We start from the raw sequence: 18847 nt of genomic DNA, 5'->3' as shown, positions 1-18847 counted from the left end.
TCCATCATACGTGATGGAAAGCAGTAAATTAATAAAATGAAGGCAGTTACTAAAGACATTAGTTAATTCGTTTATTTAATAAATATTTGTTGAGCATCTACTAGAAATTTGACACCAGAAATCCTTCAGCGGAGATCTCTGCATGATGGAGTGAAGCTGAGAGGAGAAAGAAAAGCCTGGAAAGAGCAGAATATGAAGTTAAAATGTGGTCCATTAGGAGAGGTGGGATAAACAACCTCACAATGTACAATGACTTTAAGAAAATGAGTTAGTATTATCAGCAGAGTACAATCATCAACGTGCATAATAATTGCTGTGAGCTATTCAGGAAATCCAAAACTAAATTAAATTACAGTGGGCACAATCTGCTTAAGAAGACAAGAACATTTATAATATATTAGAGGAAAACATTTTCCCCAAACCTAAGATATATAAGGGGAAAAGGTTTCATTAACTTAAAAAAATTCTGTGGATCCCCTTCTTCCTCATCCCAAATCCAGCACCATGGATGGTGGGAGGGGCCAGATGACGAGACTGTCCTGGAGTGGGGCTTCAGATTCCACGAGAGGATATCAAGTCTAACCTCTCTACGGCTGTCAAGACAACTTTGTAACGTAGAGCATCTCCTTTTCAAGTCCTGGGTGGTGACTATAACCTCAAAGTTGGCTAATTCCCATAAAAATTTAGTTATGAGCAATGATATTTAAGGTCTATTGTCTACAGGACATGCATTTTACAGGTCTTTTAGTAGAACTAAGGTCTATCTATGGATCAAGTCAAGTTTTGTACTTGGGCTACGCAATGTCTGGACAGTTATAGAATTGTTTTTTAACTGAGAGTGCTTTCTGTGGCTTATGCGGAGGAAGGTTATATGAGATTTTGACAGGAAATTCTTTAGCATATGTATTATAGTACGTTACTGAGAATTCAGTCAGCTTGAATGCATACATTACGTGCTTTAAGAGGAATTTCTTTCTGGCCTCACTCTGAGGATTCACAGAACTTTCCTGAGCCAGTTGATTTGTTTTAATCTCATGGATGTTGTGCATTTTGTCCTTTCTCTATTTCCCTTTTTGCTTTGGTTTCTAGGAAGCTCAGAATCAAGTTTTCTGTCTATCTTAAATAATGGAACAGGACTTTACATATATGAGCCTATATGTATGCTTCCCTCCCTAGATTTCCTCTTTACCCTTATTGTGTGATCTTATTGTAGTTTTCCAATTTTTTAAAAAAATTGTTATAAGCTGTCTCAAATTATGGAGGAGACGTAAGAAAATGAATGAATGAATGGATAGACAGTTGAATAAGTGAATGGATGGACAGATGAGTGAATGAAAGAATGAACAAAGCTCTTTTGCTTTGTGATGTCAGATAAAAAAGACAATCATTAAATCAGCTGGTCAACTGAATTCTTGGCCTACTCTAGGCAACCTGAAGTTTGCTGAGTTTGATGTACTATTTTCATTTAGAAGTAACCAAGGCATTGCTTGTTTTTGTTTCGTGAGGAAGATTAGCCCTGAGCTAACATCTGATGCCAATCCTATTTTTGCTGAGGAAAATTGGCCCTGGGCTAACATCCATGCCCATCTTCCTCTATTTTACATGTGGGATGCCCGCCACAGCATGGCTTGACAAGTGGTGCGTCGGTGAACGCCCGAACCCGCGAACGCCGGGCCGCAGAAGCAGAGTGTGCGAACTTAGCTGCTACACCACCGGGCCGGCCCCAGGCATTGCTTTTTTAAAAAGGGTCCAGGGCACCTTTATCGTGCTCAGTTACAAACTGAGACTCTCCAGCAGGGACAGCTCCTTTGCCACATAGATTCCACTGAAGGGGTCCTGGCAGAGGCATCCTGGTTGTTTCTTCTGTATAGTTTGATGTTACTAAGGAGTGTTCCAAACCCCTTTATTTAGACTTTAAAGAAAACTAGAACTCAACCTTTTATGAGAGGGGAGGTAGGCCAACGCTTTTAGGTTATAACGTGGTTGCCTGTATATTTTCGGCCTTATATGCTGATAGCCAACTGCAGACCTTATTCCGATTTGGAAGATAGTCTTACTCCTTCATGCGCAGGAGCCTCCATTATGCTGCTGCTGGGATCCAGATTTTTTTCTGGATGAATTATTTCTTAGGATTTGAAATTATGCTGCTGTGTAGAAGAAACATCTCCAGAGCGAACTCGTCCTGGCAGAAGGTCAGAACACAGGATGAGCCACTTGCCAGAGCTCAGCTATCTGGAATAAAATGCTTGAGGGGGAGGGAAATGCCACTCTTCTAAGCATCTCACTAGCTGCACCTGGGTATCTGCTCAACTGGCATAGATTGAGGGTTAGAGCAATTTGACTCCAAAGGTGCCAAGGTGTTAGTACTGTCCACTCGAGAATGTACTACAGTCATAGAAAATAATGACAGTCAAGCCATAAAGGTGAAGTTTTGCTGTTGCTTTGAGAAGGTTTTCATGTTGTCAAAAACATTTTAGCTGTATAGTTTATGTCCGGTTTGTCTCTTTAGAACAGAAGCTCTTTGGGCAGGAAATGTGTGCAGTGACTCTCCTAATGATGGGCTTCACAATGTCAAGTAAACAGTGACAATAAGAGGACAGCAGGAAATAATTTTTTATTGTCATGTATGGGCTGAATGCGTTGGAGGGGGTTTTATTTCACCTAAGAAAGAGACAAAGACCAAACTAGTACCAGATCTTTAGAACACAAGGTCATTGCCAAGAAACCAACTTTAAAAATTCTGTATAATTAACCAGCTAAACATAACACAACCAATCACAGGGTCGCTTTGTTTATGCCGCGACATCTAGTGAAGAAACCAGCCCCCTTCATCAAACTCAATTCAGAACACCCAGGCACAGCTCTGCACTTTGCATCTTCTGTGTCAAACTCTATTTTCAATCCTTTATGTCAAATTTAAATTCATGGCAACTGCATTCAGATCTTGATAGAATCCCCAATTTGCCCTGGACCCCAAATCTATTCCACAAGACACACACACACAGACGTGAGCGTGCACATATTAGAACTTGATCTGCACTCACTTGAAGCCAGAGTCAAGAATTTTGAACGACTGCCTGTTGGCAGGAGCTTTAACAGGTTCTCGGATAAGCATCCGCTGAAAACAAGGGTATTGCACAATTGGGTCTTCACCCCTCAGATGAAGAAATCATATCAGCACAGCTCTAGTTTGGGATGAAAACAGACCCTCAAATTTTCTGTGGTATTTTCCCCTGTTGCTGAAGCTTAAATTGCTATCAAACTTAAGTGACCTGAACAAATTGGTATGAGTGATGAAAAATGGATAAGTTTGACTCTGAACACATAGATCTGTTGTGTCCACCAAAATGAGGTCTTGATTAGGCAGAAAGCTAACAAAAATACCCTATCAACAACTTACAATCTGATACAACATCCAAAAGAAAAGAAATCACTCACAGCGTTATCACTAAGAAAACATTCTACACGGTCCAGAGACATGAACTGATCTCTCTCATAGAAATCATCTTTGCTTGGGTCTCCATATATGCATAAAAGGACATCGTTTTTAAAAGCTCATTTTCTCACTAATAATTGTCTGTTTTTAAAAAGCTATCAGCAGGTGCACCTCATTTCAAAAGCCTCTTGTCCCTCATAATACAATGTTCATCACAGTTACATAGTATGAAATAAAAAGCAGCAAAACATAAGTGAGCACAGTTCAATTAAATGCAACATAATCTCTGCAGCAAAAAAAAAAAAAATGGTTCTGTAGCTAAAATCAGGTTCCAATGAAAGAAAAAAGGGAATATATTTCCACATATTTTTAATTATATAGAATTTCCTCAAACATAATTTTTCATAATATATTCCATTAAGTTAACATCATATTTGAAGAAAGAGCATTTTCTGATTTCATTTTAAGCCTGATTTTGAGCAATTACAGTGTCATTGTTCCGCGGTAGAAAGGTTGAATTCATTTACTGTGTGGTTATGCTAGTTATGATTGATGTCTCTTCTCCAAATGATAAACCAATCACCCCAATGATGTAATGTCATTTTAACAGTGCCATAATCACATTTCTCTCCAACTAGAAGCTCTGATGAGTTCTAATAAAGATTTATGGTAGATTAAAGGCCTACATAATATCAACAATGGATTGCTCATTTGATGAGAGATTTGATTAGGTAATTTTTTTTGAAAAAGAATATGCGTTTACTAAATATATCAGGCCTGGCTTTGAAGAAGGGCATGGGCCATCACAAGTAGCAGTCCATCATCCCATCTCCAGAATGAATCATCTTAAATGTATTTAGGGGGTCCTCTCTAATTGTAGAGGTTGAGGCCAGTGGTGGCATACACTCATGGATGGAGCCAAAATACAATCTCATCAAGGAACACTCTTGGCATGGAAAGCTCTGTATCACTTTTGATGGAATATGTTAATGAACACCATGAGCGGCCAATTCAGAAGATAACTCTGAAGCCTTTGGGTCAGGAGCAATTAATTTTTGCAAACGTTTCTCCTTGCTCCATGGGTACTTACCCCTAGATATTGCTAACTTCTACATTCGCATGTTTTGTAAACAAGTCACTAACAGGAGAACAAAATAAGGCGTGATTGTTGCTGGGCCCAGGGCAATTCTACCTAAAATTTAGAGGTTGGAAGGTAAGGCAGTTGCCACAAAATTCTCAAAAGCAGGATAGAACCCTGTGACCAGTCCCTTTGCTCTGTGATTGTGAAAACCACAATGAGAACTAGGGATTTAGAAGCAGTATGTGTTATGGTACCATACAATCAGCTTGTTAAATTCAAGTGAAGTGGCACAAGTAGAGGGTTATAGGAGAGGTCACCCCCAAACACTTCAGACTTGGCAAGACATTCCGTATTCATGTCAAGGGAACACATTTTAAACACAAAATCATTTAAACAAGGAAGGAAGAAAAAGTCAAAAGCCAACCATCAAAAAACAAGAGATCTGAGATGCACACAAATTGGGCACGTGAGGGTGTCCAGGGTCACTCGGCTATGACCAGAATTGTAGTAATACAAAATTCAATATTCCATTGTCTCTCTGCACTTCACCTTTGAGACCTGCATGCTCTCATGTGCAGCAGCGGGCAAATTCCTTCTACTGAAGGAGGCCCAAACCCTGTTAAAATGAGCAAAATCTCTTCAGTAACTGTGACCTTCAACAGATGTATCCTAGAATGGCAATGCCACAAAACAACAAATGTATTTCACCTTGATGATCCCCACACCACCTTGTCCCCAGCCCTTGTTTCAGAGTCGTCATTTTGCCGGAGATTCGAGAATGTCACGTATACAACATCACACATTCAGACACCACAGTTTCCTTACCACTGCTGGAGGCTTGCTGGGGCCCTGAGCATGCTCTGAGCAGGTATGAATTGGGGGAGAATTCCTCATCAGGGTTGGTGTCCATGATTTGATGGGAGGTGTTGCTGTCTAGCAATGGCATCTGGCAGCTAACTGGTGGAGGATTATGGGAGCTAGGCAGCTGAGCAGATGGGAGGAGGCTAGACGAGGATGTAGGTGGAATGGGACGACCTGGGAAAGAGGACAGAGGGGTCAAAGGTCAGCAATGAGTGTCATGAAAGCATCCAGAGAAAGTTACACTGAAACCACCTCACAATACAAATATCCACAAAAAAAAATGAAATGCTCCAGATGTATTTTTTTGAGTGGTTTGATGTTTCTCCAAACGTCCAATTTCACACTACAGGTAGTTGCATATTTCAGAAACCCGGCATGAGCAGAAGTATTCATCTACACAGCTGAAATGGAATCAGTCTGGAAAACATCCACTTCTTCCTTTCTCCTCTGGTATTGTCCTAACGTAAGTCTGCACATCCCTCACTGAACTGTCTCCCTCCTGGTCTCCCTGCTTCCACTCTTGCCACATACCCATCTACTCCCCATTGTCCCCATCCCTTCTCTGCAGCAGCCAGAATGATATTTTGAAGATAGAAATTAGGTCATATCACTTGCCTGCTTGGCAATTTCCAACGGCTTCCCATTGCATGTAGAAAGAAACTCCAACTCCTTATGACAACATATGTGTCTTGCCTACTTTGGCACTAGCTGTCTCTCCTACCTCACCTCTAATAGTGGCCATTACCACTCTCCACTTGGCCCCTTGTTCTCCAGCCAACGTGGCCATCTTCATTTCTGTTGCTTGACTATGCCTCACTATTCCATCTTGAGAGTCTTTACATTTCCTGTCCCCTCCATGTGGAGCATTCTTCCCTACTTACACTTCACTGATAGTTACAATCCTGTTTCTTCTCTTATTCAAGCCTTCCCTGTCTGCCTTCTTAAAAGTTGCCCACCTATCTGCTCTATCCTATTAGCCTGTTTACATTTCCTCATCATCCATGTTACTATCGGAAGGTGAACATCTTTCTCTTTTATTCACCCCTGTATCCTCAACGTCTTCCTAACGAATAGCACCCGTTGAATGAATGAACAAATAAATAAGGTAGACTAAAACCAAATTAGCTTGGGGTAGAAATAGAAGAGAGGTGGAAAGAGTGACACATTTGCACCCCAAAGAATCAGCCAATGCCCCCACTCTCTCCACCATGTAATTTTTTGGGACACCATGAGGGATTTCCTACACAACCATGCCAGGCCATGAGGAGGAACAGCCAGCCTAGCAGGAGGTGGGCAGACTTGGAGCTGCCCTTGGATCAAGAAGTTCTCCTCCCACATGGAAGGCTACTGCAACCTCTCTTTTCAGGTGGCAGGGAGCTCCTGGCAGCAGACTGCCTAGTGAGGATAATTGTGTACTTTCACCTGATTCACCCTTACATCTTGGGGTCCTCACAATTGTTTGCCTGCTGGTTTGTTCATTTGGGAAGTTCAGCAAAATGAGCCAAGAGTAGCAATCCACAGGTTATGCCCTAAAGCTGGGGGCGTGGTGGGAAGGGTAAGATGCTGCGAAAACAAACTCAAGAGTCAAGTTAGAGTTTCAACTCGGGCAAGAAGTGCCTGAGCCAGAAGGGATATGTTGTTCTGCTTTTAGATGTACTATATATGTGAAGACATTTTCAAATGGACACCTCAAATGGATGCCAATTTTCATTGTTGCTTTCATAATTGTATTTCCTGATCTATTCCTCAGTGCCTTAAATGTTATTGATAGATAATTTTGTTTCAATAAAATATATGAGTGCCTCTTATGTGCACTCTGAGACACTGAGGATACAAAAATAAGCAAGACATCATTCCTGCCCTCAGAGAGGTCACAGTCTAGTGGGGGAGGCAGACAGGTAAATACGTCATTTCAGCCCCACATAATAAAGAGCAGGATGGTGGCATGTAAGGACATGGTGCTGTCGGGGTAGAGAAAAGGGAGGCTTGGTCCAGCCTGGCCTGGTGGAGGTAGAGAGTCAAACAGAGATGCCTGGGAAAGGCGATGCCTGAGCAGTCTTCAAAAGAGGAAAAAAGGGACTTTCAGTGAGAGGAAACAATGAACAATCGCACAGAGACATCAAAGCACTAGCCTGTTATCCTTTTTGAGGGACGGAGTAGCAGAAAGAGACAGGACATAAGATACTCAAAGCTTAAACGTTAGGGGCTGCTGCCCAGTAACACAATTGAAGAAGAATGGTCCCTGAAATAGATCAATGGATAAATGGAGTTTGATTTCAAAAATTCAATTCATCATCACTGTTTGGGAGTCAATAAAGCATGACGTTCTTGCCAGATGCTCTGGCAAAGGTAGATGTACCACATTAGAGTTTCATCAGAATCAGTGCTAACATATAATCAATACCTTCTCCCATAGATTTCCTTCCAATAATAGTAACTATCATTATTATTACTATTTTAACTGCTAATGGTTTTGCGCAATGACTATCTGCCACTCACTGTGCCAGCCACTTTACATATATTATCTCATTTAATTCCAAAGCAGTCCTGTAGGTTAGAATTATTATAATCCTCATTTTATAGATGAGGAAACTGGGGCACAGAGAGGTGAGATTGCATAGCTAGTAAGAGATAAGGGCCAGGAGTCAAATTCAGTTTTGTCTATTCCAAAATTTACCCTCTAACCACTCTGCATGGTGTTTGCCAAACAGCAAGGTGACAAAAAAGGAAGAAGGGGACATACAATGAGGGAGGTGATTTACAGGAAATCATGTTTCCAGTTTCCTATCTCCCAATCCCAAGGCACTGTCAAGACTTCAAATAAGAAACATTTCTTTGAATAACCATTTACAGCAGCTATCATCTGGCAGAGTTCAAAGCTTTTCTCGTAATTTTGTTATGAAGTTCAAAGTGGCTCCTTCATAGCAACGTTACCCTCTGCCTTCTTCAACGCTCCTGCATACAAGGTGTCCTGACCAGGGCACTGTGAAGCCAGTGTTGACGTCCACTTAGTGGCGAGGATCTGGGAGGAACAGATTTTAACTCGCAATCAATAGGTTTTAAAGTTTGTATTATTGAGGCATATCTGAAACTGCATGTTGAAGAACAAGGATGGCTAGGAGCCAATTTTTAAATTCCTTTGAGTGACTGAGGTGGAACTGAAGTTCAAGTGCAATTTTCCAGGAGCCTGATATGATAGTTGCTGTGAAATCACTCTTTACATGAACTTTTTGAAATTTTGTTCAGCATGAATTCATTTCACATAGCGCAGACCGAACTGCTTTTTAATTTATACAAATACAGACAACGGAAGAGCAGTCATAACACAATGAAAGCACTGGGGTTACTTCAGTGTATGAAATACACATCACAGAATTGTCTGATTCCTGTTATTTCCCTGCCCCCTGTAAATCCATGCTCTGCTAGCTCCTGAACCTCTGCTTGCTGGTATCTCCCATTACTTGGGAAATTTCTCAGTCCCTAGATCTGCCCCCAATCAGATTGTTTGCCGTTCCCTATTTGCTATGTCATTTGCTAATTTTGTGCACTTATGCTACATTTTTCCCCCTGACTATTCCAACTGACAGAGACCATCTGTACAGACACAAACAGGTTCCAAAGTACAGGGGAGAAAGCTGGAACTTATACAGGCTCACTCTATAGACCACGACTCCTACCAAAATACCCAGTGTGGGATGGGCACGGAACCACGGGCTATGAACTTACCTGGTTCCTGCTTTATGCACTACAGAGGGCCCTTGATCCCCGAACTATTTTTGAAGTTGCATTTTGAATGGGTATGGAGTCCCCAGAAAACATACGAAAAACGGGGTTTAATTGATCTGTTAAAATGCAAAAGGAAACATGCAAAGGCAGCAATATGTCATTCATTAAACTCATATGGTTTTGTGTATGTGTGGGTGTGTATGTGTGTGTGTTTTCCAAGATTCCCGTGTAAATCAAAGTCTAATTATCTTCGTGATTGGATTCCCCCATGACCTTAAAAATGGGGACTAATTCAAATTTTGCTACTTTATCTATTTCCAAATGAGTAAGATTTTGTGAGAGTTCCAACTCATGAACTTTTTCTGATTAAATGACCTATAGCTGGACAAAGCAGTTCCCTGCTAACTCTGATAGATTAGTAGTGGCTGTTTGGAATGCTGTGTTGAGAAGGATTCTGAGGATGCCCTGGGTTCAGTGGGAAACAATGCCATCATCAATTAGAAAACCATGGACCAGGAGTGGGTGAAAAGGAGCAGATGCACGGCACTTATTTGCAAGCCATGCTCCAGGCATGGTTGCCTGGAAGCATGCTCATTCATCATCTGCTTCAGCCACACCTGAAAACGTAATCCTACACCATCTGTGGTTGAGGTCACATTGCTTTAACTCCCATTGTCTCAACTATAGCACCATTTTTCTCCTTAAATTGATTTGGATCCAGATTTAGTTCTCCTATCCAAGATTAAAGGGCTGTAATCTTCCCTCCATCCCCAAAGCAGTAAATATTTTCAGTGAAATTGCTGTTCTACCCAACTGTTGCTAATATATTCACTAATTTATGATCGAGGGCATGTTGCAGATCAATTCCCAAAATTCACTTAAAACAACTGGTTCCTTTTTCATTCAAAAGATTAATGGCAAACAGATATTAAAATGTTCTGCATAGACAATGCACAATTGATCTGTGTAGTGGTGGGATATCAGAATATTGGTGGAGTATGAAAAAAAACAGTACTAGGAAAAATTACATCCAAAATAAAAAGTTCAATGACCTCATTACAAATTATATATGTGATCTGGCCTTGTGCTAAGAACTGAGCTAAATATTTCACATGTATGTTTCCTTTTTAACATTCACGACTTTCTATGAACAAAGTACTATTATCATCCCCTTTTATAGGTGAAGAAACTGAGGCCTAGATGGACTAACTCTTTCCTAATACTGCACTGTTAGCAAGCAGCAGAACTGGCTGGGATTTGAACCCAGGCAGTCTGACTCCAAAAGCCAAGCCTTGAATGGTTCATTCTACTATTTTCCACATTAGACAAGAATGATTTCTAAAAAATGAGCAAGATATGAAACCCAAACTCATCAGTCCTTTTCTGGAAGGCACCTTCAAGGTCACCCTCGGGGAGGTTATTAACCATGGGCAGAAACAAGGTTCCTCCTGAAAATAGCCACAGTGACCGCTCACATAGAATAAAAAATTTGTAAAGAGAGAAAGCAATTCTTGTGTCAAAAACTGGGAGTCTTCTGTGGCTTGGTAAGTTCAAAAACTTAATGAAAATATGGCTTTTGTGTTAAAGTTGAGTAATGCAAAAGGACTATATTAACCTAGGCAAAACAGTTGGATAGAGAATTTAAATAATTGTGCCAATAACATTTCCCAATGCTTGCTGTTTTTTCAGTTGTCTGACTAAATTATCCACTTTTTTTCCCCAAATGCTTGGGATTTGTGAAGCCCTTATTTTTGAAGGAGTTAAAATGTGAAGTATATGAATAACTATGTAAGTAGAAATATTTTCAGTACCTGAGATATTGCCCTCCTTTTGTTTGTAACCAATACACTTTTCAGGAATATGGTCCTACTTTCTCTTGAGTTGGATGAGAACATTATTCAGGAAAGTGCATCAGATTTTTCAAGTTCTGCCTAGTTCTGCATGTGGAACGTGCAGAGGGCTGGGTGATGGGACATCCTTCATCAAGGTATGATGGGCTCAATGAGGCAGTGGGGCATGGCAGCCATGGCCACCATCACATAGGCTCAAGTTGCCCTGACAACAAGTCTAACTGGATTCCCTACCTCCAACTAATGGAATGTGGATGAAGCCACTGCACATCTGTTCAGCCTATTTTATGTGCTAAGTACCAGGCTGGAGATTTTATTTATGCCCCTTTCACAATTACCACAACACTGTCTAGAGACTCAGGGATGTTAATAACACACCCAAGGGGCAGAACCAAGATCTGAACTCAGGTTTGTGTTTTGCCAAAACGACCACGGGCTATTCCTAAACCTGGAGTCGCCTCACGCTCAAATTCACCTAGTAATTGCTTTATCATCCAACCCATCTCATTCTTGCTTTCCACTCAGCCCCAAATGAAACCCTGGACTCCAGTGAATGTGATCGTCACATTGTCTTTCACAAACGTTTATTTCTGCCTTCCCACCAGCAGTATTTCTGTCTCTGTACTGTGCAATCCATCCCCAATTTCTTAGTGTATCTGATTTTATCTGTCTTATAAAGCCTAGATGGGGGGATGGAGAGGGCACAGACATTGGATCCAGGCTGACTGAGCTTTGGCCACTTTCTGTGTGAGTTTGAGCAACTTACTTCACCTCTTTGGGCCTCTCTGATGATAATAACACTAACTTCACATGTTGTTGTGAAGACTGGTGATAATATATGTAAGGCCCTTAGGACTGTGCCTGACACATAGTAGGTACAATGGACCCAGATGGAACTAATGAGACTTGCAGCTTATTGGTTCCAGTTGGTTCACAAGCACCTACTGTGTGTGCATGGCTGTGCCACAGGTGGGGAGGCTGTCATTCTTTCCCCTTGGGGCTGAGTCTGGGAAATGGTGAGGCTGGAACAACTGCAGCTATCTTGCCACTGAAGGGAAGAGGCTGCCTGAGAATGGAGTCAACAGGGAGGAAAGCAGAGATGTGAGATGAAGGGAGAGACATTCCTGACGGCATCAGTAGAGTGCCTGGATTCAGCCAGGCCTGAAGCAACACTGCTGCTAAACGTTTTAACATATGAACCAATTTATTCTCCACCACCTCATCTTCATTTTTGGTTTGTTTTAAAGCCAGCTTGAGTTGGTTTTTGTCACTTAGAACCAAAAGCGTCCTGCCTAAAACTGATCACTAAGCCCAAGCAAGAAAATAGCTCTGCCAGTGCCACTCATTTATTTAGTAGAAGAACTGGACATAGATTCTAAGTCTTCTGCCTCCAGAATTATGAAAGTTTCGTGTTCTATAGGCTGACTCCTTTCCAGTTAAATCATGAGAAATCAAACACGTGAAGCCATTTATGGTGGGAGGTGTCTAGTCTATTTATAAGAATATTGTGGATCTTAAAGAGTTGGGGAGAGATGCAGGCAGATGGCTGTCGACTTATTACCAATCGAGCGTGCTCCAGCAGCTCTCTGTCTTCAGCACTGGAGAGAAACTCAGATCACCTTCTAGGTGGTGTCGGGCCTTAGGTGTACCACACTGATCTTGGGGTAGGGTGAAGGGGACTCAATTTCTTACCTACATCTTAAATTTTAACAAAAGATCAGAGACTGTAGTTTCAATTATAATTGTAGAATGCAAAATGACGTCAATGAATATAGCAACTTAAAATTAAAATATAGACATATATATTTATATTTTATATTGATATCATATTATATATTTATATTCCATGTAGCAGGCTGCTTATGTTTAGTGCTGATGTTAGGCTAGATCAGTCATTCTTAACAGGGGGCGATTTTGCTCCCCAGGGGACATTTCCTCCCCCAAATTTCTGGAGACATTTTGGTTATCACAATTTGGCACGGGGGTTGGGGGGAGGTGTAGTGGGGGTGGGGATACTACTGGCCTCTAGTGGGTAGAGACCAGAGATGCTGCTCAACATCCTACAATGCACAGAAGAGTCTCTCACAACAAAAAATTTCCAGCCCCAAATGTCAACAGTGCCCAGGTTGAGAAACTGGGTCAGCATGTGTGATGGCCTTAGATTAGCATGCTTTTATTTCACATGGTCAATTTTTAAGTAGCTTTTTTTCCTAATTGATAAGAATTGGGCAGATATTAGAAGTGAAAAATTTGATTCAGTTAGCTCTTTCTCCCCACCTAAGAAAATAAGCAAATAAACTTAAATTGCCGTTGGGGAATTTAAGTTAGAGAGCAGGCAATGTTCCTCCAACCTGTCTAATGCGTCAGAAAGCACGCCTTTCTCTGAAGCTAGGAGAGACCCGTTTGTCAAGAGAGAGTTTGGCTGCCTTTGTAGGGGTGAGAGACTCAGGGGAGAATGTTCCAACTCAGATGTGGGTTATTGAACCTCACTTGAGGAATTTTCATGATGACCTCTCATGTCTTCTCAATGAAGCAATATCAACCTAACTGGGTTTGCTCTATTCCATATCACCCCATTTAAAGTTCTTATTTTCACAGCAGAAGACCTAATTGCCCTCTTCACTCATACTTCACTGAACTTACTAAAGCCCAGTTAAGCATTTTCTTGAAAACAAATCGTTTTCAGATGGCCCTGGCAAAACTATCCTGATTTCGCACAAGCTATTATACATAATTTATTGGAAGAACGGCAAGTTGTTGGACTTGCCCCAGTTAAAGGGCCTCTTTCAGGAGCTCGAGCATGAACTGTCTTCACAGTTTGGGGCTCTATGCATTTGGGTGTCGTTACCAGATCTCACTAACAACTTGAATGTTTATATATCACATCTTCCTGGCAGCATTGCACTTTGAAATGTGTCAAATATAGATCAGGCTATAGATGGAGGGTAGAGTTTATTTTGAAGTAATATGATTTCTGTAATTTTTTAATTCCAGCCCCTTCATATTCACGAGGTGAAATGCAGTGAATCTGTGCAGCTTCCCCTTTTGAGGACACAAATCTACTCTACTTATAGTGACTCAGCTGTTTAGCTAAAGGTAATGGATCCTCAAATACCTTCTGACCAGAAATTCCTAGTTGCTTGACAGGCACCTTAATTACATCTTCACCTCCTTTAGGGTGAGATGGCATTATTATTTTGGTGATGTGTAGTTGTCCAGATCAATGCTGTCCAATAGAACTTTCTGTGATGATGGGCATGTTCTATGTCTACAATGTTTAATATATGTGGCTACTGAGCTTTTGAAATGTGGCTAGTGCAACGAAGGAACTGAATGCTTAATTAACTAAAGTTTATATGGCTACATGTGGCTAGTGGCTACCACATTGGACAGCACAGTCTATGGTTCTAGCTTCCCAGTTACTGGCATCCCTCACTCCTGTGTTTCTCCCCGTCATACAAGAGCCAACATATTTCTGAATATACAAATTTGCTCATGTCATGCTTCTTCTCTCAACTCTCCCAAGATTCCCCACTGCCTCCATAATACAGTTCAAACTCTTGCATGGCAATTATCTCTTGTCAGACCCCCTCATTCCCTGTACTCTAACCACATGAAAGCAACTGTACTACTGAATATCTACCTTTCCCTCCTCGCATCCTTCTCTGTGTGTAGAAGGTGTTCCCTTCTCATTGGTAGTCTCAACCTCCTGAAAACCTCCTCAAAGACTCACCTCAAGCATTCACTTCTTTATAAATCTTTCCCGATCACTCCACCCACTGGTACCCAAGACATACTTCTATCATTGAACTTGCAATGTATTAGAATTTTATTTGTCTAAATGTCTGGCTCATTCATGAGACTGAGAGTGCCTGGGTAGAAATTGTAGATTATACACCTTTGCATCCTAGGACTCAGCCCAGGGCTTGTACGCAGTAAACAGCAGCGTGATTGGTTGATTATAACAATTCACTCCATGAAAATTTATTGGATGTCTATCAAATGCACATGGCATTGACTTCACTGCTGGGTGCTGTGCCTGTTGGTCTTGGGTTTTAGGTGCTTCTCAGTGTGTAAGTAGCTTGCTGAGAAGAATTGATTCTGATTCTAAATGTATGTCCTGTTCTTTTAATCAAGTGGCTAGAATATTAAGCCGTTACTTCCTCTGGTGCTCAAATGAAGACATAGCAGTCTGTGACAACCTTGGAGGAACAACTGTTAGACGTATTAAGAGACAATATGTCAGTCTCCAAGGTGGCACCTTTCTAAGGGATTTTCCAAGGGTAGTAGTGTGACCACATTTTTTGGCTCAGCTGCTGACCTTACAACCCAACCCCTGTGTCAGAAGATGTGATTCCATTCTAATTATGAAAGCTTCCTGCCCTAGGGAACTGCTTGGGAGATGTGACCCAACGCTATCCAGAAAGACAAGATGAAAGTGCTAAACCGTGAGGGCAATGCAGTCCCTTATAGAGTCATCTCTCTAAGCTAAGTAACACGTGGAAGATACATTGGGCTGTTTCTTGCCCTTCTGGAACCTACATTACACTCTCAAAAGAGCTTAGTTGGGGAAAAAACTTGTAGAGAAAGATTTAAAGAAACTCTATGTCCATGCCAAAACTTAATTTTCAAAGGACTTCCTTGGAAAACAACTTCCATGACACTTGGGAATCTATTTTTCTCATTTTTACATTCACTCCTTGTGTTTGTTGTACATAGAAACAGCAATATTGCTAATCACTAAGATTTACTGAGCTCTTATGATGTACCAGGCATTACTTCCAAGCCCTCTACATATATTATTATATTTAATCTTACAACAACCCTTTGGAGGTGGATAATATGATCCCCATTTCAAAGATAAGAAGACTGAACTAAGAGGGAATAAGTTGGTTGGGAGGAAGAATTTGAGACCAGGCACTTTGGTCTCACACCACACTGCACAGGAAATGACAATAGAATTTAATTAACCTCTGTAATTACGAAGTACCGGTCACTGATGTGACAATAAGATTGGCACTAGAACCAGACTGAAGTTCAAATTTTGGCCCTGCCATTGATTTGCTGGGTGACTTTTGGCAAGTCACTTAACTTTTCTGGGCTTAACTGTTTGATAACCAAAATGTGTATAAAAATACTTCACAGATTGTTAGAAGTATTAAATGAGACATTTATCTAAATGTTCTGAAGTAAATGATAAGTATTATTATCATCCATTAGAAGAGTATGAGATAAATGTCCTATTCCCCTTCCAGGACATTTTGAGAATTAAATAACATATAGGAAAGTACACTGCAAATGGTAAAATGCTCTACAAATGGTAATTGTTTTCATTCTCATTATTGGAATCTTTCCTTTTCAAACGCTTTGTCTGCAGATAGCGAATGGTTCTCCACTGTAAGTCTGTGTTTTGCTACGTGCCTTAGGAAGAAGAAAGATAAAACATGGGGTCAAGGAGGCAATGCTTCAACTATTTCATGTTGTGCTGCCCACACTCACAGAACTCACCCATTCTTCACTGAATGGTCCTTGGTAAGGTGTTAAAGATTAGAATTCTGGGAGTCTAACCAATGGAAATAGCCAATGGAAAGGCTGAAAAGCTCCCCTTGAAAGACATAGAAATGTTTTGAAACTAGAATGGAAAATGTAAACTAGACTGGTACCAGGTCTAGTTTGTTAGGAGGCCGTGGATGTCATACACATTAGTTCATTCCTTCCCTGAACAGTCGTTTAAAAATCATTGCTTTGGGCCGGCCCCATGGCTTAGTGGTTAAGTGCGTGCGTTCCGCTACTGGCGGCCCGGGTTTGGATCCCAGGCGTGCACTGACACATTGCTTTTCCGGCCATGCTGAGGCCGCGTCCCACATACAGCAACTAGCAGGACATGCAACTATGACATACAACTACCTACTGGGGCTTTGGGGGAAAAAAAGGAGGAGGATTGGCAACAGATGTTAGCTCAGAGCCAGTCTTCCTCAGCAAAAAGAGGAGGAATAGCATGGATGTTAGCTCAGAGCTGATCTTCCTCACACACACACAAAAAAATCATTGCCTTGTACCTAAAAAACCCAACAAGCAATACAATTAGAAAGAGTACTAGGGTTAGGAGACCAGGGTTCCTTACTGTGGCTACCCAGATGCTAGCTAGTTGTGTGAATCAGAGCAAACTGCTTACCCTCACCAGGCCTCAGTTAATGCATGCAATGTTATTGCACCATCACATAATCGACCCAGTATTTTTAAGAAATGTGATGATGTAGTCTTAGCCACAATCGAACCCATATTCCAGTGGAAGATACTAATATTCACTAACATTTTTTGAGCATTCACAATGTTCTGGGCAGTATGCTTGGCACATTTAATGGTTTGTAATTTATGTAATCCTTCCAACAAGACTATCTGGAGGGTACTATTATTTTCCCCATTTTACAGATGAGGAAACTAAGGCTTGTAGAGATGAAGAGATTTGACCAAGGTCACACAGTAATCAATGGGAAAGCCAAGATACTAGTTCAGATCTCTGTGATTAACATAGAGTCACTGCAGCGCTAGAGATGTAAAGAGAGAAGAGTAACAATTCCAACCAGGATAAGCTGGGAAGGCAGATTAGAAGGGGTAGCAGTGTGGGAGGAACGAAACTATCTGTAGGGAGCTCTCCTTCAGTTCTAAAATTCCACAATTTCTAACAATCATTCTGCCCACATAACAGACATGGAGGTCAACAACGGGGTCAAGATCACAGACAAGATTGTGTCCTTGCAGAAATTCACAACCTGACTTGCACCTTCCTCATCTTCTCCAAGCCTGGCTTACTTTCCTCATGAAGGTCAGAAGGAATCTTCAAATCTCTCTCTTCAGGCCCTGCAAAGGCAGGTGCTACAGGGTAGCATTCTCTGAAGGCTCACTTAGAATACACTCCAGGGAAAACTATGCATGGATGCAGATAGCTGGAGACACGGAAGAAAAGGACTTAGAGGAGCAAGAGGAAGCATTAAGGGAGAAGAGGAGGAGAATTAACTTCACAACTGGGAGCATGATAATTACGCAGACCACATACACCAGCCACGTGGCTACTCAGCCCCAGGACTGGGTGCCAAGTGACTGATTTGAGTCTGAAATAGCACAGTGCTACGTTGTGGGTGAAAACATGTGAGAGTTTCCATGACACCCTGGCAGCCTCCCGGCCTGCTGGACTACGAAGGTGTCTTAGTTCAGCTCATGAGAAGTTGTTCTGTGTGTGTGCGCGTGTGTGCGTGCGCACATGTGCATGTGCACACACACACATTCTTAAATTGACTAGAGTCAGCAAAATTAATATGCACCCACGGGGCACTGTTGGCCAAGTCTCTATTTTCATAAATAATGCCTTTCTCACCATTTACAAGCCTGTTTGAAGACCTGCAGTGCATCCTGGCTACAATTCAAAGCCCACCTAATGAAAGCACCTCCACTGTCAGCAATGTTAATGTCACTTTAAAGAGTGTGAAATGTTGCTAAATGTGTCAGGAAACAATTAGATAACATAATAGACATGTTTTCTCAGTGCACAGAGAAATATATTATGCAGGCAGGAGATAAATGCAAAGTTTTCTGAGCTCCAGCATATTCAGCATTCTCCCTCTCGCTCTCTTTAATCCAACAGAGAAATTGTGTGGCCAGAGTAACCCCTGTTTCAAATACTTGGAGATGGGAGAAAGGCCTGCTTTGCCTCTGACTGCTGTCGCTTGAGCCCTGTGCTATCAGGCTCAGTGAGATACAGTCTTCCACTCAAATTAAATGTGTGCCCTTCCTAATTAGCATTATAAATATAGGTCTCTCTGAGCCAGAGTTGATAAAATTACAGTGTTGGGCTGGAAAGGAACCGGCAGCTCTCCCTTGCTGACACAATGGCTG

At 41.4% G+C, this 18847-nt stretch overlaps 1 protein-coding gene across 2 annotated transcripts in view; it reads right to left on the bottom strand.

The window, feature by feature from the left end:
• The window catches only part of TENM2 (teneurin transmembrane protein 2), a 571867-nt gene that overhangs the window by 348639 nt on the left and 204381 nt on the right, over positions 1-18847 (bottom strand). For both annotated transcript variants that reach the window (XM_058545548.1, XM_058545558.1), the window contains exon 2: positions 5343-5552. In XM_058545548.1, coding sequence (XP_058401531.1) covers positions 5343-5552 — 210 coding nt within the window. The remainder of the gene's footprint in view (positions 1-5342; positions 5553-18847) is intronic.

Source organism: Diceros bicornis, chromosome 1 (genome assembly GCF_020826845.1).
Source record: "Diceros bicornis minor isolate mBicDic1 chromosome 1, mDicBic1.mat.cur, whole genome shotgun sequence".
Lineage (NCBI taxonomy): Eukaryota > Metazoa > Chordata > Mammalia > Perissodactyla > Rhinocerotidae > Diceros > Diceros bicornis.
Note: the sequence above shows the minus strand (reverse complement) of the source record. Positions and strands in the feature narration are given on the sequence as shown.